The sequence below is a fragment of the Macaca mulatta genome, chromosome 7 (assembly GCF_049350105.2).
Source record: "Macaca mulatta isolate MMU2019108-1 chromosome 7, T2T-MMU8v2.0, whole genome shotgun sequence".
NCBI lineage: Eukaryota > Metazoa > Chordata > Mammalia > Primates > Cercopithecidae > Macaca > Macaca mulatta.
The window spans coordinates 152951940-152972060 of record NC_133412.1 but is presented as its reverse complement, the minus strand read 5'-3'; the positions used below and the strand labels follow the sequence as shown (position 1 = coordinate 152972060).

General features: G+C 38.3%; 1 protein-coding gene across 6 annotated transcripts in view; it reads right to left on the bottom strand.

The window, feature by feature from the left end:
- Positions 1-20121, bottom strand: part of LOC144329353 (neurexin-3-beta) — a 584055-nt gene that overhangs the window by 147609 nt on the left and 416325 nt on the right. For 3 of the 6 annotated variants that reach the window (XM_028852079.2, XM_077941566.1, XM_015144215.3), the window contains exons 4-5: positions 18074-18163; positions 12391-12698 (exon numbers count right to left, since the gene is read on the bottom strand). In XM_028852079.2, coding sequence (XP_028707912.1) covers positions 12391-12698; positions 18074-18163 — 398 coding nt within the window. The remainder of the gene's footprint in view (positions 1-12390; positions 12699-18073; positions 18164-20121) is intronic. The other 3 variants (XM_015144217.3, XM_015144214.3, XM_028852082.2) reach the window with 1 other exon arrangement.

The window sequence follows — 20121 nt, the reverse complement described above, 5'->3', positions numbered from 1 at the left end:
CCATCCAGGTCAATTCTCTATTGTCTATTTCTCTCTTTGTCCTTGCTCATTTCTCCCTCATAAAATCTACTTTCAAATGTCATCCCCTCCCCCTTGCCAATAGATCAAGCATTCTGTAACAGGATAGATAGGGTAGTAAGGAACTAATAATGATAATAATAATAATGAGAAATGGCCTCAGAGATATATTTCATGCATCTTCCTCTCTCCTTGTCTGTCTTCAGTGGAATAGCTTCCCAGCCAGTGGGGCATTAATCATGAGAACAGCAGCCCCGAGATAAAGGCCAGGTGAAATTTCATTGTGCATTCCAGTGTGAGTTGTGGGTGCATGAATATGTGTCTCTCTCAGTATCTGAGAGGAGAAAGTGGAGAGGCAGAACAGAAAAATCTGTCGTTTTATACATTTATACTGCTTCAAATGGTCAAGACTGGTTCCCCGTTGTTACTGTGGATTAAAATCATTCACATCCTTCTGCTTCCATTGGAGGTCACCTCTCAGAAAGGGGGATAAATATGATGACAAGTTAAATTCTACCTACTTTTATTTTTCCATCTGCCTTGGGGGTATGCAGTAAAGTAAGGAGCGTCTGAAACCCAGAGCATCCCTGTCTGATGGGATACAGTTTTCTCTGCTAATCCTTAGTGAGGTATCCACCCTTTCACTTACATAATACTTCGGGTTAACAAAATCTCCTGTCTTGAAGAGAACTGAGCTAAGTTTGGGAAGACCATTTGGAAGAGATAGGTAAACAGATGCCACAATTACTCAGCAAGGAACTGTAAATATTTCCTAGAGCCTTGCTCTATACTCTATAGTGAGATACACATATCTGCAGCATGAGATCATCTGGGAACTTGTTAGAAGTGCATGATCTGAGATGCCACCCCAGACGTAAATTAAAATCTGTGCTTAATAAGATTACCCAGGCGATCTGTATACACACATTAAAGTTTAAGAAGCATTGTTCTCCATAGGACAAGCAAACATATGAGCATCCTCCCTCTCTCCCTATGTCTCTTTCTCTCTCTCTCTCACACACACACACACACATAATAAGATGGGGCCAGAGATATAAGAGGTTGCATTATACACACAAGTCAATCAAATTCCCTTCAAGTAATTCTCTCAGTGACTGCTGGCCACCATAGACATGGTGTGCATTTATTTCCCCAATCATTTTATTTCCCCAATGATTTCATCCATGAATGATGAGAAAATCAAGGAGAACCTTACATTCGCCATTTAGCTAACAGAACAAGCTCTCTAGACAACCCAAGGCATTAATTAGAAGGTTTCAAAAGTCGAGGCTGTCATAACAGCCTCAGTGTGTTTCTAATTTTTACAATCATTCAAACATGCACCAGAAAGGTATGAAACCACATCCCACCCCTCCCACCGCCTTGTCATAGACAGAATGGAAATATCTGCCCTGACGCCTGGCAAGTGACAATTGCTGCTTGAAGTCATTTTCCTATTATATATAAATAGAACATCATATATTTTCAGAAAAAAAGAACAATTTTTGAACCTCAGTTTAAATTGGAACCAGTGGTTGGTTTTTTTTATTTTTTATTTTTATGATTCAAGAGACATTTATCAAGTACAGTCATTCCTGAGCATCTGTGGGGGATTGATTAGTTCCAGGGCCTCCCATGGATGCCAAAATCCTCAACTCCTCAATATAAAATGGCATAGTATTTGCATGTAACCTATACACATCTTCCTGTGCATTTTAAATCATCTCTAGGTTACTTATAATGCCTAGTACAATGTAAATGCTAGGTAAATAATTGTTATACTGTATTGTTTAGAGACTAATAACAAGAAAAAAGTCTGTACATGTTCAATACAGACACGATTTTCTAAAAATATTTTTGATCCACAGTTGGTTGAACCCAGATGCAATCCCACATATGCAGAGGGCCATCTATAATTTACCTTTTACATAGAAGTAGTCATTGTGATGCCCCACCCGACAGCTTTCAGCAAAGAGGGGAGATATAGAAAAATATTGTTTATATTATGATTTTAATTATATCAAAGATATTTTATTCATCCCTCTCAACCTAAGCCATACAAATCCATGAAATGGGCACATAATTCTTATAGCAGTAATTACAGAGCATCTCTGCTGTCTTCCTCTCCTTCTCAATTTTTCCTTCTTCTAAGTCATTTATCCCTACATTTAACTGTCCCTGTGGGTATGCAAGACACTATGTTAGATAATGTTAAAACAAAACTTTTTTTTTATGAGGAAAGAGCATAGGCCCAAGGAAGCTAATTGCCATATCAGAGACCACAAACTAACAACAGAATAAAAAAGAAAATTTAGTTGCAATACTGGTTTATCAGCTGAGACCTCGATTGTAATCCCATTTAAGACAACAGCAATAATAATCTTTGACTGAGTCCCACCCATTTAAGCCCTTGACTTAATATTATCTTCTTAACCTACCCTTGAAGTTGGAAATCATCACTCTATTTCAGATAATAAAAACATGCAGCTCCACAAAGGACCCTGGCCAAAATTCTACAGCTGGAAATTAAGTTCTGCCTAGAGTCATGGTTTTAAGCACTTCTCCAGTCACGAGCTAAGTCTCCTGATGCCTGTTTCAATGCACTTTCCTCCGTACCAGGCTGCTTCCTCCTAACTGCCTTTGCCTACTTTGTAAATAAGTAATATTGGCCCCCACTGCCTCTTCACTCTGATGATAAGCATTTGCTTAATTTACTTTCATTCACTGAACACATTTATTTTTCTTCAACCGATGTTTTTGAGCCCTGCTTTGTGGCAGGCACCATTCTAGGCTCTAAATGTCCAATGATGAGCAACATAGATATTGTTCCTTCTCCCAATCATCGATGTTCTTACAAATTATCACTAAAAATGGGTAAACACAGGGCCAAATTATAGGGTTGCAGACATGAATAAATGGTGCTCACAGAATATACTCAGCCATTAGACCAATGTTGGGGACCAGCCTCAGCACTACCCATAGGGTATCCGAAGTTTGGTGGCAACAAAGGAATGAGAAGAGACAGGTTAAGAGTGTATAAAGAGTGGGGTGCCAGGGGGCCAGTTGTAAAATGGAGGCTGCAAAGGCACCAAGCTCTGGTCTCCACACTATTTATTGAGTACAGTCACTTAGATCTAAGAAGCAGATGTTCAGGGGTGAAACAGTGAAGGGAGGTGGTGGTGTGTCATACACCTAATCTATAGCAATGGCGGTTTTGGTGAATTTTCTTTGTGCTGAAGCAGCATTAAACTTAACTACTGATTTATTCTTTAACTTATGGGAGAGGAGCTGTGGGGAATGGGCCTAACTAGGAGCTGGCATATCTGGCCACATTTCAGTAATTCAAAGCAGTGTCTTTCTCCTTTGAACACAGTGTTTACGGATAGGAGAGCAGGTCTCACTCTGAGCATGGGAACATGATGGCAATTAGGAGGCTTTCCTCCTCAGAGGCCTCTTGTGGCTTTTCACAACTTATTGTCCCATATTTTTATGGCCAGTTTATGCAGGCACCCTATAAGTCATTTTCCCAACAGACCAAAAGAAAAAAAAAAAAAAAGTAGTAACTGGAAGCAGGTAGGAGGCTCCTAAAATCTAACCAAACACATAGAAAAAAAGTAAAAAAGCCTCAAGTTAATTTTCCACCCTTACCAAGTAAGTTTTATTTGCATATATTTGAAAGTGGGTTTTAGGAGAATTAAGGATTCAGTTATTTGGAAAGGAAGAAGAAGAAACTGGAAAGGGAAAGGTGGGTGATATTACATTTCCAAAAGTGATTTGAAAACTATATGTGCTAGAATTAGCCTTGCTTCTGGCTAGGCAACAAGACCAGAAGCCAACAAAAATAATCTTACATACCAGAGACAAGGCAATATCTCTGGGACTCCTTATTCTTACAGCAAAGATCCAAGAGCAGCAAAACCAGTGATGCCCACCCCTCACTGGTGAGCCTCATGAGGGAGTGACCCCTGGGAAGCAGGGGCTTGGATTCAGCCTGTAAATATCATGTGGCCTGTGGACTCCCTGAGAAGGTACTGGTGGTTGGTTGACTATTTCTACCTTTCAACCAACATTGACTGAGTGTTACTCTGTGCTCACTACTGTTCCAGGCACTGTGTTATTATGGTGCCTAAAACAAAGATCTTGCCAGCCTAGAACTCACAATCTACTAAATAGGGACAACAAACAAATAAATATGAGCTAAAATGTCAGGCAGTGATAAGTGGTATGAGAAGTAACAAAACAGGAAAAGGCGATAGAGTGTTGTATTTTACAGATGGTCAAGGAGGTCCTTTCTGGAAGGTGCAATATAAGCGGAAACCTGGGTGAAGTGAGGGAGTGAGTACTGTGAATAGCAGGGAAGAGCTGTTGCAGGCAGAGAAAATGGCAGGTGAAAAGGCACAGGCAGGCTTGGCACATTCAGGCAGGGCTGGGAAGATTGAATGAGTGTAAAATTTAAGGAGGGTTTGCTAAAACTTTGTTTTCAAGATCAATCAATCATTTTACTGAAATATTTTAAAATCAATGTTAATTCAGGAAAAAATATGCAAAAGCAAAATGTCACATATCAATTTTAAGATGAAAATCTAAGCTTGCAATTGCATAATCCCGCCTCGCCGGTTTCACCCTTCTTCTGGCTCTGTGTTCAAGAAGGATCAGGAAGACCTGTGTGATTGGAGCAACGTGGTGGAAAATATGGTCAGAGCAATAGGAAGGAGGAGAACCATATGCCACACAGCAAGGATTTTGGCTGTAGATTTTGGCTAAAGAGTCTGTTAGGTAATTAGAAAAACCACCCTGAGGTTTAAAAACACTCAGAGACCTCCACCTGTGGGTAGCCAAGAGCTGACCCCACTTCCCTCCCAGATGTTCAGATGCCTAGAAATAATAGCCAGCACTTTATTAGTAGTTATGGTGGAAATTCCATCCTATAAATATTACCCCTTAATTGGAAGGGCATCTCTATGACTTCCCCTGGGAGCTTCCAGACTTCCAGCCTGTCTGCCATCAGGACCCTTTCATCCACTAGACCTGGTTTTGGGAAGCGCCTGTTCCATCCACCAAAATTACATATTAAAAGAAGGATGAAAAGAAACTACACTGTACTCTTTTCACTGGTCTATTTGTACTGCCAACATCTAAGTCTTTAAGAGACAGGTAAACCCATCAAGCTCCTTTTTCTGTTGTTGTTAGAACTATGCAATTCCAGAGAGTAAATGTCACCAGAGAATCTTACCAGGCAACAAGTAAATTAGAGTGCCATTTCTTTCCCCCCAAATTATTCACTAAGAGGGAAAAAGAAAGTACCTGTGTAAGGGTAAGGAGAAGACAGAAGATATTTCTTGGCTGGCAGCGAAAGTCTAATTAGACTGACAAATCTTCAGCGCCTTCTCCAGTTATGAGGCTTGGCAGGAAAAGAACAAACCCTGGAGCCTCACATTATGTAAGGCTGTTAATCAATATTAGTCGAACCCTGATCCTAAAAATAAACTTCCCCTGGAGGCTCTGTTGTCTAGTGGTAAAAGTGAAGAGATGAAAACTATAGATTCCTTATCTCATTTCTCTCAAGCTGTAGCAGGGAAAAGGTAGAGGAACCCAGAGGGGATAATTCTTCGGGTAAGTATAACCACTTTTGATACAGTGTGATCTACATGCTGCTGTAGCACAGTATTTGGGGATAAAGTAGATCTATCTTGTCTCCCAGTGCAAGGCAGTTTGATTATTCGAAGACCTGGAGAAAATCTGAGGTTCTACTCTGGGCCTCGAAGTGCCATTGATAACAACAGGCTGTAAATCTGTGTGTCATTGTAGAACCATGTGATATTGCTAACATTTAACCATTTTGATCCACAAAAATAGTGGTTTCATACACTTCGACCTAATAGAATAGTCTATGTGTTATAACTGTTCAGGAAAGCCAGTTCCCACTCCAGAATATGAAAGAGCTTGCAGTAGCAATCTCTGCTGATTGATGAGCTTGGGCCTCTGATTCAATCTAGGGCCCTTAGAAGAGATCCAGGCCCTTGCGAGTCTGTATGAGTATAAACAAAATTGTTCCTGGGCTTATCCAGCCCTATAAGAAGGCTAAGCTCTAGGGAGATCTGTGAGTTCTGGGACAGTCTCTTAGGCTGAAGGGGTTTCCTTATGTGAAAATTTTTGGTGTAAAGTTATGGGGTGCTTTTCACACATGATTGCACTTACTATTTACAAGGAGCCTACGGGAAAGGTACTGTAAGGCCACTTTTACAGATAATAAAACTGAGGCTTAGAGAGGCTAATCACCTACCCAGAGATATACAGTAATATGGTTTGCCTCTGTGTCCCTACCCAAATCTCATCTCGAATTGTAATCCACACATGTAGAGGGAGGGACCTGGTGGGAGGGGATTGGATCATGGGGGCCGCTTCCCCACCCCGACCCCCGGCCACCATGATTGTGAGTTTCCTGAGGCCTCTGCAGCCATACGGAACTGTGATTCAATCAAACCTCTTTTCTTTATAAATTACTTAGTCTCAGGTAGTTTTCTATAGCAGTGTGAGAACAGACTTATACATACAGCTAAGTAACTGGAAAAACGTGGAGTCCAACTCAGAAATTCTGACGCAAAAGCCCATGCTCTTCAACACACTGAGACTCTACCCAGAACAGACATTGCGCAGGATCGACATTTTAATCCAAAGTTTTTTCTTTGTTTTGTAATCATCAGTCATCAAGGCTGAAGCATGCTTCTTACTGTCCCCAGTCTGACACTGAAAAGCTAAAAGTACTTTGCCTATAAGAATTTTTGCAAAGCATGAGAAATTGTGGCTTCCTTCTGGAGTTTTCAAAAGTGGTTCACATTCAACCACCAAGTTTGTGAAGCTCGAGATGAGAATGAAATCTCACAAACCTCTTAAGTCTTTCATTTCGACTATTTATAAGGATAGTTCCAATCCAGGCTGAGCATTGTGATTTTCTGGCAATTTTCAGATAGCAGTGGCCAATGTCAAGGTGACTTTACCAATGCCCGGCACAGAAAAAGTATGTCATGATCAGTATCCTGCTAATAGTTTATAAATGATTCCAAATGGTGATTTGCACAGAACACACTGAGCTTTGTTTATTTATTATTTTTTTTTTCTGCTGATAACTCAGGATGGAGGCTTAAGGTAAAAGAATATATGTTAGTGGCAAAAGACTCTTGTTTCTCACTTTTTCCTTCTATCCTGAAGGAAGACCAAGGAATTTGAGTGTAGACTGAGTTGAACTTTTCTATTTTAGAAGCTGACCTATCAGCACCATGATAATTACCCACCAATATTGGAGTCAGTTGTAGAGGAAGAGTTTGTGCAGTTATTGGGGCATTCTTGGTAGTAAGATACACAGGGAGCCCAATTCAGTTTACCCCTCTGGGTTCTCTCCCAGTTGGCAAAGATTCATGCCAATACTTTGATTCTGGACCCCATGTTACTCACAAACTCCCTCTTATGCATTCTCTATTCTACCTGGACTTGGCTATCTCTCCCAGAGATTATCATCTCTGCTTTTAACAACTTAGCTTCTGACTGACATTTGACCAACCAGGAACATGTTCCTCTCACCACTTGTCCAATTGCTCTCTTTTTACAACAAGGCCTAGTAGAATGAGTGCATGAGATCCAGTCAAGCCACCCCAAGGACCACTTGCCATCCCCAACACAAAGAGGCATTCATGAGTCACTACTTCGTATTGATAGCTCATGTCAAACCCTCTTGCCCTATTTAGACTGTAAATTCCACGAAAGTAAGGAACCTGGATTTCTCTTCTTTACAACCCTAAAAGACACGTGGATAGACAGAACATATTTTTAAAGACTCACAGAACTCTAAGTTGGTTTAAAATAAAACAGAAATTTAAAGATGGGTAGTGAGGTGTCAGAGAAGCCTGTTCCTGAGCTCATAGAAATTTTGATTTGCCAGGACTAATTTCAGCCCCTAAATTCTACTTGGATCTACCTTCAAATCTCTATTTCCTCCAAACTTCCTAGTCCCTACTCTAAACTACAGCCGCTACTCTCAGTAGACACAGCCCCATTTTCTGAGGCAGATATTTCCCTGAGAGGATGCTGATTTAATACACCAATTGTGGGAAACAGAATATAATAATAATGGCTAAAATGCATGCAATCTTACTCTGAATGGTACACTTATTTTAAGCATTTTACTTATATCAACTCAGTTATCCTTATGACAATCATATAACATAGCCACGAGAAGTATACCACCCTCCCTACTTTATAATGTGGTCGACTTAGGTTGGTTGCAAATTATTGCTACTCTCCCTCCTATTGAGAAGTGATATTTATGTCTCCTCCTCTGAAACTGGGAAAGCTCTTTGACTGTTTAGACTAATAGCATGTTGTACAAGGGACACTACCAGTTACCTAGCCCAGGCTAGATAAAACTAGCACCCTCTACTTCCTGCCCCTGGAAGTACTCTCTCTGGAAGCCCTGAGCCTCTGTAAATAGAGTCCATCTACTTTGCTGGAGAAACCACAAGGAAAATCTCAGAGAACACATAGAGAAGGAAAAGGGCCCTGCTGAGTCCCATCTTCCCAGTTAACTCACCAAAGCACAAGGTATGTGAATAAAGCCAGACCCTCCAGGCAAAGTCAGCTGCTGAGTGAACACAATTATCTCTCTAGATGGGGCAGAAGAATTGCCTTGCTGAACCGTGCCCAAATTTCTGTTTCACAGAATTTTGAGATCTAATGACATAATTGTTTTAAACCACCAAGTTATGGGAAAGTTTGTTTCATAGAAATGAACTTACATGACTTGTCTGGGTTCATGTAAGCTAATATGAGGATGAACAAAGTTTTAAGCCCAGCTAATCAAGCTCCAAGTACATGCACTGAATTACTATGCTATAGCCTTATCACTGGAAAAATACAACAAATTTGGCCAAAGCACCCTGATCACCGTGGAGGAAAAGCTTTCCTCAAGCTATGCTACCTTCTATTGTTAAATGACTCTAAAGTAGGTAATAAAGCCTGTCTTGTTTTCAGATGTATTCAGTAAATATTTACTGAGCACTTACGAAGTACCATGCCTTTACTTGAGAATTATCACTCACACACCTGCTTTCTCAATGCACATCTTAATTTTTTTTTAATTCAATGGAGTACCTAGAGATATCCTTCTCAATGTAGGATCAAGACCTGATGCTTGGGCATGATTGCTATGAGTAAATTAACATCATTCAGGTTATTCACAGATAGTTCTACACTCTTACCTGTAACAAAATGGAATCAGAAAGATCAAAGCACCAATTACTTCTAAGAGGCTATAATGCTAGAGAGACATACCATCTCAAAAACTACTTGTTCACATTCACACACAGTTAAGAGCAGCACTGAAAGCACTTTACAGTTTTCCTTTGATCTGAAATCAACACTAACCCTGGTCGACCAGAAAAGAACTCCTGAAAGGATGTTTTCTTCGCTTTTGCTTTAAGAAAGAACTAGAAGATTTTCAAACAGACAGGTTTTTATACTGGTGGACCCATGTGTTTAATTTCTTTCTCCTAGAGGAGTCTCACTTTAGGAAAACTTTGCTTTAATAATGTTATTAAAGCAAAAGAGGACAGACAGTGGTATCATCTGGAAAATGTTCTATGTATGATTTCACATATAGATAAAAAAGTGAATAGGAAATCCAGTCTTCCCTACATTTTTTCCCCACTCACTTCTGAAGTATCTCCCAGAGATCAGACCTTTATGAATCCTCCTCATCTAAGAAAAGTAGTGGGGTCACACAGGCATATTAATGCATCCGGGAAGGACCTTCCTTACATGCAGTCTCTAGAGTCTGGGAATTGTCCTAAACCTTGAATAGAATTCAGTAGTTGTTGGGTTCCTAGTCCTAACATAGGTTTGGCATGATCAACAGAATGTGTTTAAGACCAGACTAGGCTTGAACATGAGGCTATTAAGTTTTTATGGAGCACAGGGCAGAGTTCTGATGACTAGTGGTCAAGAACAAAAAAGATTTCCAAATCCCTTGACACAAAGTTATTTCCTCTAGTTAGTCCTTCAAAAAATCCAGGGCTTTTTAAACCCCTCATCCCAGTCTAATCAATTCTTGTAGGCTATTAGCTTTCCTCCAAGAAGATGTACTTACCCTTAAAACCAAAGAGTCTCAACAGGTTTATAACTCATTTTTGTAGACTTGGTAGAAGTAAAAGGAAAAGCATGTAGATGTAGTTCAATTATGACTAGACTTAAAGAAACACATGCCAGAGAGAGGCTGTTGGAGAAGGCATTCCCAGTTGTTCACCTCCTCTAAAATGGCCATACGTTCTATAATGTTTAGAGTTATAATCACTAGCAAGATTTTGTATCTTGTACCCTACTTTTCTTCCAAAGCTCTGACTTTCTTAGTTTGTGGAAAGACTTTAGGAACTCACCCAGTTTATTCCCATTTATGTATGTGCTACAGGAGGGAAAGCCAAAAACCAATAATTACTACGGCTTGGATCCCAAATCCCCATGTAACATTAAATCATCTCAAGGTCAGTGAAAATTTGGACTTAAAAAGAACTACAGGACCAGCCATTCCTATGAAGAAAAACCCATTTGCTTCTCTGCTTCCCACAGAGTTAGCAGAATACATTCTGACAAAAACAAAACAAGTCTGCCAAGGCCTGTGCAGACAGAACTATCCTTTCACCAACAATAAACAGATCTGCTCTTGAGCTAGAGAGAGTCATAACAGAAATATACATTGCCTTTTATCTTCTTTTCAGTGAGTAGAGCAAGGCGTCAAGAGTTATTGGTTTAATATCAGTAGAGAAGAGCTATTTTTTTTTCTCTTGAGCATGTGTGTAGGTATGCATGTAATAGCATGTGTGACTGTAACAGTGCTATGCTAACCAGGGTTTTAAAAGCTTTTTGAAAGCCGTAAAATTGCCCTTATGACATTGTCAGCATATACAACTTCAAATTGTTACTATGGAGACATGTAAAGAGCTGTCTCTGCTCAAGGAAAAGGAAAAAGGAAGGCAACAGATAATACACTTACCATTACCTAGCTCACATATATTTAATTCTGAAAAATGGGAACATATAGGTGGTATAATTGATTATTGACTTTAAGTTAACAATGTCCATTGGAATCAATGTAAGGGTGATGTTAAAGACACAACTGAGCTCCTGGATAATGTCTTAAAACTAAGAAGCAAATGGGACAAGTGCTAATCTACTGAATGTTCTATAACACTAACTAGGCTAGGGGTAAGTAATTGTCCCACAAGCGATTAGAATGTCTTATGGTATGCCAGAGCATTTAAGGTTGATAACTCAGTTAACCTCCTGCCCCCTACTAACTAGATTTATCAAATGCCAAGGGAGTCAGCAAAGTATTAAGCTTAGTTTGGATATAATTACTTTCAAATGGAAAAAAAAATTGCCACAAAAACAAGGACTTCCGGTATAGCCAAACTCAAACCTTCAAATTTTCTACTGTAATTAGTATCTGGATCAAATATAAAGAAAACAAAATGGGCACAAACCTGACACTTGATTAATCAGGACTTGATAACAAACACAAAGACTGCATTTTACAAGGATTAGTTGCACTTCTAACTTTAACTGCCCCTGATTTAATGGTACCCATTGACCTCAATAATGAATGATTCATGTTACAGCAAAGCCATCTGGAGAATGTGAATGAAATTGAACTAGGATACAGGCTTTCATATGATAACAAATTTTCCTTCCCCTCCTTTCCCTTTCTATTTGAAAAGAAAAGGTAATAAAATTAAAGGAGAGAGTTTTTCATACTGAAAGTGTAGTCCATTGCTCATTTTGAATAACAACTTTACTATTTCAGTGATAAATACAATAAGAATAACAACCCATGAGTGCCACAGACTTTTATGACTTCTTTTTTTTTTTTTTTTTTTTTTTTTGAGACGGAGTCTCGCTCTGTCGCCCAGGCTGGAGTGCAGTCGCGCGATCTCGGCTCACTGCAAGCTCCGCCTCCCGGGTTCACGCCATTCTCCTGCCTCAGCCTCCCGAGTAGCTGGGACTACAGGCTCCCACAACTGCGCCCGGCTAATTTTTTCTATTTTTAGTAGAGACGGGGTTTCACCATGGTCTCGATCTCCTGACCTTGTGATCCGTCCGCCTCGGCCTCCCAAAGTGCTGGGATTACAGGCGTGAGCCACCGCGCCCGGCGACTTCTTTAGCAATGACTTCACCTTTCTCTTCTCCTGGGTCTCATTACTATGAGTATCGGCAGGCATCCCTCTTACATAGTAATTCAAACTCTTTAGCTACATAAAACAATGACCATGATAACAATGTTTCAAAGACAAAAATGCAGACGCAATTAATACTTGGAAAAGGGCCTACCTGAATGCTGGCGGTAGAGCGATTCTTACGGGTTGTGGTAGTCGCCATTGTAGTAGTGGTTTCCATGACAGTAGTAGACATTTCTGGTGGCATGGAGGTCGTCTGTGTTGTTCCCAAAATTGATGGGACTTCTCCAACCAGCCGAACACTTCCATTGATTTTAATATTGGGGTTGTTCTCAGCTGCCATGTTCAGTACTTTCAAACCATCATAATAGAGCCCAGAGAGTTGGCCTTGGAAGAGGCGTCCTTTGTCCTTTCCACCAATGGCTATTTGCGCCTGAGTGTTGAAGATGGTTAACTGCCGGCCTAGTGGGTTGGGTGGAGGAAACATTATTATTCTCATACATTTTCCCTGTTTGCCTTACCTGGTCTGAATGGACCAGGCATCATAACAGGTTTCCTTGAGCAATTGAAGGGGAGGAAAAAATAGACAACAAAACCTCAGTACTGACATTAGCAAGTAACATTTCATTATGGTTATCTCTTCCACTGTCTAGCTGAAAATCTTTGATAACTTGAACAATCAAGCCTCTCTTTCTTTATAGTGAGGAAGAAGAAAACTTGGTTCAATGACAAGAAGTATTACAGTCTTCTTGGGTATATAATTGTGGATGACAGAAAGAAACACTCAAATCAGGTGATGACCAGAATAAATTACAGACACCTACTGCATTAATTTTTAAAGCTATGAAGTAAAATAATGAGAATGAAAAGAATAATATATGGCCAAAAAAACTCAGTGAGGTGACTCAGAAAACTAAATTTAAAAACTAGGTCTGATAATTAAATTAGCTGAAATTAAATTTTAGTTAAGAGACTTGGATTCATTGCATACTTGTAAAAATGAACTACTAGTCACCAAACATATCATTTCTCATCACCAAACATTTCCTATAAATCTTCATAGGGCATAATATTCTATTTTCTGTTTAACAAAATCATGAGAGATAAATTCCTATCTCTATTAATTTGTTTTTAGGAGGATGGATTATGAACCCACAACTAAAGTATTCCCTCAGTATGAAATATAAGCATATTGGTAATGCTCCAGTCCTGGGGAAGTTGTCCTTCAGATTTAATAAATTTTTTTAAAGTGGATGGGTATTAATGAAGAAAGCAACACACAAAACTCCTTAAAATGACATAGAGGTGTGTTAATGAGTTGAAGAGTATCAGTAGCTCACTTTATTTCGAGTTTCCACGTTGACACCATTTATACCACTCTGAAAAGTATCAAAATAAAAAATCATACCAGTATAGAGTTTAGAAGAATGAAACCCAACTAAAATTACTCCCAACTCTTTCTACTTATAAAACTCTCTCTCAAGTACGAGATTTTTTTTCTCAAGAAAACTCAAAGGGCTTTTTAAAACTTATTGCAATTTATCAGAACAGCAACATGCTAAGGCCTTCTTTACTGTTATTTCTGCAGATTAATTCATCTTGCTTTTCCATATGAAGAAAGGAAAAAAGAGAGACGTATTAATGGAATTAAATATATGCCTTCTGAATTTTTCTCCACTTAGTTGCACTTCTAAACAATGCTCCACTCATTCTTAATCTAATCACCCGAATTACCTTAGCTAGAAATAACTAGAAACAATTTTGTTATTTCTGGCTACTTAATAAAAAGGAGAGTGTTTTTAACAACTGAGTTTTTGCTTTATAATCTTCAATATGAATAGAGGGATAATGTCATGTTTGGGCTTTAAAAATCTACCACTATTATATGGTCTTCAAGGCTACACAATGTTGACCTATCCTTGAATTCCTGGTGTATAATGTGAAATACCTTCTCAATGTATAACGATGAAAGAAATGGAAGTGGCAGAGAAGAGAATGCTCTTCTGTCAGTGGATACTCCTTAGACAAGAGTTAATTCTGCTCACTGGGTGACTCATAGTGCCCATTAATCAAGAATGATTTCTAAATAATACCCCTCTGGAAGCTTTCAACACTGCAGTATGGTGAATTGGCCAGAGAATTTTGTTACAGTGAAAATGATCTATACTTTATAAAAATCTCCAGAATCCGAAAATGGGATCTCCTGGCCTTAATGATTACAGAATTACCCAGATCTCAAGGGTGCGATCAAAACAGATCTCATAGATTTTCATCATGTTCTCAGCAATTCATTTAGTGTGTTGTGCATATGCATCATTGTCTGTATTTTGTCCTCTGTCCTCTTCACACAAGATGCAGCAGAAAGTTCAATGCATAATAACACTAAGTAATCTGCTGGAGTTCATACCTCTTTACTGTTTATTGTTAATGGTTGTCTTTTTGTTTGTTTGTTTGTTTGTTTGTTTGTTTTCTGGAAGCCCTGAGCTTACTACAAAACAAATGAAATGATGGAATGGGAAAATAAATTCTCCCTCAACTCCACAGAGGCATTTGAAGCAGCTTAACATAATAAATTAGAAGCAGCTGCCTAGTAGAAGATTTCTAGGATAAACATTCAGTGTCTTACATTAGACAGCCTTAATGCCAAGAGATACCTTCTGTATACACAACTGCTGGCCAATCATGATATTTATCCATCTCTTTATTTTGTTTATAGTTCAGCACTGGTGATAAGTTAACAGTTATACTTGATTACCGGTAGAAAATCTCACATTCTAATATTCTTGAAAATACTTCACATAGATAACCTCTATAATAGTTTCTCATCTTATTTCTCCAGTGGTGTTATTATGCCAATGCTTACAAATACAAAGAGGGTCAGAGAAAACTGAAATGCAAAGCCGAATTACACTGGCTAGAGATGATGAGTCTCCTTCATTCCAGTTGCCATCATTCACTCCACAAAGTGCTCTTTGCCTGTTCAAGACTGACCCAAGCATCAGGAAAGGCAAGGCAGGTTTCCTGGGCTGCAAGATTAAAGTGCCCCTCTACTCCTGACTACAGCTACTTTCCGAGAGAGATCTGACTCATCACTTCCTGAGAATAAGACCCTGGTGGAGTGTGACAGTAAAGGGGGTTCTCTATGTTTCAGTTTTTCATCTTGCCAAAGGAAGTGTTGGATTTTCTGTTTGCTTGTTTGTTTCATGGTCTGTTTCTGGCTAGATCTGCTTTTCTGCTGTAGTAAAACCCTCTCCTAGCCCCCTGTGCCTTGGATTAGGTGGTTAATGGCAAAGCAAGCAATCAGTAAAGGAATAGTAGAGCACTCTCAGTGTCCTGCCATCCCTTCCTCTGATCAGTTTATCTCTCAGATAAACAGGGGTTAGTGAATAACAGAAATAACCATCACTATTCATTCCCTATGAAGAATGTGAAGAACTGACCAGTTTCTTTTTATCATTTGCCCAAGATTTCACAAAATCAATGCCAGATCTCATTATTCTCATTATTTTCACTCATGGCTTATGATCAGATTTTTATAATAACTGATAATAACTGACCATTATATGTACATAAAAACATATATATACATACACATATGCATATTTATGTATATATATCCTAATCTGAGAACTATTTTATCTTTCTTAATACAAAATTTTGTTATAACACCAGTACAGGAATTGTAGCAGGTTACTTTTTGTTTTAGATGCCCATCCTCTTGGAAGTCATTAATTATTACCTCATTTGGACACCAAGTTCACATACTGCTTAAATTAAATCTTTGCATGTCTCCAGTCAGTGTTGCACAAAGACTAATTAATTAAACCTCAGAACACCGTTGGGGAATAGGCAGTATTATTTTTCCTATCCTCAGATGGGAAATCTGAGATATAGAGAGGTTAAGTGGATTGTCTAAGGTCAGAAGTTAGTCAATAGTAGACAGAGCCAGAAGAGAGACTTGGGAAAGGTATGACCCATTTCTCCTCCCCAGCGACAGAAATAACTCCAAAGAGGCATTCCAAATAGTTCCAAATGCATCTGTCTAATCATCCATCTATCTTTACCCTTTATATTCATTGTCTTTACAAGTCTTTGGTATATTTTATTCCTTTTGAAGGGAGGGTTAGCTAGGCAGAGGAAGAGGTAAGACAATAGAATGAATAGATGTTACTCACCCAAATTACAACAAACATTTTTTTTCAGCGAACAAAATGTAGAAGAGAAACTCACGGTTTGAAAATAATTCTTTTCAACATTATATGCATATATAATCATACATATATTTAATTAAGAAACTAGGATATCTTCCCCCGTCCCACCTCAACCATCCCTCCCCCCATCCCAACCCCTCAACTTGTATATTTGAAAGCATCCTTTTATGTGAAAGCCAACGGATAACAATTCTATTGTAAGAAAAACTAAAAGCCTACTAATAACTTTATAATGGTTTATACAAATGAAAATGCCTGGCATGCTATTAAACTTAGACTTAAAAGGCAATGGAGTAAAATAAAATATTATTAACATAAAATTGAAAGAAACAAAAAAGTTTCTCAGGCACATGAGACTCAGACATGCATCTAGTTTGCTTTTCCTGTTTAAAGTGAGGCAATCATTGTCTTCAATGTTAAAGGGACTTTATGAGCTGATGATTACTAAACAAAATTATTTGCTTTTTAGAGTTATTCTTATTTTTAATTAGACCACATACATTAAAAACAGGGCAAACAGTTAAGACTCCGTGAGGATTTTCCACGTTTAAAGGTCTGAATGTCTTCCTCCAACTTAAAACTGTAATAGTCCTTTGCTCTTTAAGTTGTATACTAAGTAATATACCTGGTTACTACTTCTATGTAACTCAATGAAACCTCTACAAATGTTAAGAGCTCCCTTAAGGTGCTGAGACAAGAGTAGCTTATATTGGCTCAACAATAACAAAAAAGAGTAAATATCTTCTTAGAGACTTTTTTTTCATTGAAAGACAATGGTTTATTTCCTGACACCTAGAAGCTACACAGGAAAATTCTAACATCAGTTATAACCGCTGCCCTCTTTTATTAACAGTGGTTGTTGTCTCCAGCAAATCAGAGACTGCTGTTTTGCCTTTCATGAACCTTTTCTTTTCCAACTCATTATGTTAACTACTTACACTTTTGTTGCATAAAACGTCAAATACACAAGGGTATCCACACAACCAAAGTGTAAAATAAGTTTGTGTTTGTTTTTAGTTTCAGTCAGCAACTAGGACACAATTAATCTCTTAGAAAATAATTTTGCCTCTGTAGGTTTTAAAGGCAAAATTCATCTTTTTCATCTTTTAAGAACAAATGTTAAAAAAAAATGCTCCCCTTACAATATTTGTTTTAAGTAGTTTAAGTTACAAGAGTCAATCTATGGTTTTTTGTTTGTTTGTTTGTTTTGTTAACCATGCTTCAAGCCAAAACAGCTTCAAGGTGTAAGTTTAAAAAGCACTTTTGAAACTTCTTTAGAAAGCTTTGGTGTAAAAGGTAATTTAAAACAAATTAATAAATAATGTCATGCAGTGGTTAAATTGCCATAATACATTTCTGTTTTAGAAGTTCCTGGAATTTCTTGTTTGTGTTTGTCATGCTGATAGCAGGCTAGAAGTTAGTCCCTTTAACTGTCTTTTAATGGCAATGTATTATAGCATGATTTATCAACATATGGCAGGTGGAAGCTGACACAAATTATAATGAAAATTAAAACAGTCATTTATGCAGCAGGCGATTATCATTTAAGGAACATTTATTTGCAGGCTTTAAAAATGAGGGTTTAGGATCAAATGATTTTAAAATGAAAGTTTTAATGACGGTTACCTTTTTCCTGCAGCCACTCCTCTACAGGCCGATTATATTTGAAGGGGATTTTCTGTTTTACCATTTGGAAGCGTTCATTATCAGTGTTGCCTTTAAAGTTTAAAAAACAGCTTAAAGAACAATCTGAAAAGTCAATAAGTCATTAAAAAACATCCTAGGTTTTTTGGTTTGTTTTATGAAGTTTTTAGAGATAGATATCAATTTATCTTTAGTAGAGGTGGAGTTGAAGTCACTCTGCCCTTGGTCGATAGGTTTAAAGGTCAGGTTAGTCTTAGCCATGCAGTACTCCATCATGTTTTGGAAAAGTGGCATGGAATGGGAATCCTTAAGTGGTTTGGTTGTTTTATCTTCACTCTCTCTCTGTCTCATCTCAACCACACCTTAATTGGGCCAGCTGAGGCACAAGGATCTCCCTGACCCATGAGTAATTCAGCTGTCAGATCAGTTTCACATGTGAGAGGGAACCCTCACTCCACAGTCAGGCAAGCTCCACTATTAATCTACTGTATTCCCATCAGAAACACAGGGCCATGTCTTGTCTTTTCTTCTCCTCTCAAGTGTTTGCAACAGCTTTATGTTCTGACAGAGGGAAGGCAGAGAGGACAATTTAAGCCTTGATGGCCAAGGGAGACTTTTTATTCCATAAAGGGTGTCCTTGCATCTCATTACCTATGTCAAAGAGGTAGATCAGTACAGATAACCTTTTATATCACTGTCTTTCCAGATTTGTTCCACATTTGTAAAAATAAGGAAACTCAAAAGTCTGGAAATAGAGATAATTATAAATAGAGGGATATAACATTTGTAGCCTTTTGAGCACCTATATTTTATAATAGACACTGATTTTGTATATTTTTAGCCTCCCTCCACTTCCCTCCCTTCCTCTCTCCCTCCTTCTTTCTCTTTCTCTTACCTTACTATGAGAGGACCTTCCTGCATAAGCATCCATTCATAAAGCCTGTTAGGAATACTTCTTCCAAGCATGAAATATCTAATTAGTTTCAAGGCTCAAACATAATGGTTTTAACTACTAGTATGCCCCCCTCTTCCTTCATAACTGTTATTACCACTGCTGAATGGTTTCCATAATTAGGACAGACTTGGAGAGTGGTACTGTGGAGATACACCCTTAATGAATATGCTTCAAATAACAGAATGATGAAGCCATGCCTTGGGAACTGTTCTATCTCATCAACCAACCTCACACTGATCTGGCAGAAATTAGTGAATTGTAATTCATTACTTTGATTCACAGGCCTATATTGCAACTTGGGGAACTCCATTCCAAATTACCAATATTAAAAATGAAAGAAAAATCTCAAACCAGGTGGCCTGGAAACAATTTACAAAGAAATCTTAAAGCCATAAAGAATATTAGAATTGCATATAGCATCAGACCAAATGAATAGGGGCATGCTAAAGCATTTCAATTGCAGGGCCATCTCCATATAGGAGTCATTATTGGCTGGGAAGATTCCACCTGGGAATAAACTTGTACCTACCTTCTGTATTGGGAAGGTGGGGGTGTAGGATGGGAAAAGGGTAGCAATACTGGAGGATGTTCACAAGGTTCCCCATTCACTTCTCATATAGACAAATTATTCTAAGAAGCTGACTCATATCTTTACTACCAGGAATTTTAAAAATAAGAACTTATAAAACAGGCAACTATGAATGTGCTTCTAGCCTATGTTTTGGGACCGTATCTGGTTGGTACAGGGTATAACACATTAATGTATCAAAAAATAAAATGCAATAAAAACAATTAATAGTTTTGAATTGCAGTGGATAATTTAAAATTTTCCTCAAGGAATCATTTCTCATAGAAAACAATGGAGAGAGAGGACAGGCAAGGAGGAAAAAGAGAAAGGCAACTTAATTTCTTGGTGCTTCAATAGCCCATGGTGAAAGACTATAGCTATTGATTAGAGATCATTATAATGGTCTACCTTGGTAGGTCTTGGTACAACGTTCTATTCATTAAAAATAAAGTTGGGTAAACTTTTTAGATGTTTTCATAGAAAAAGAACGTGTACCTTTTTGAAACA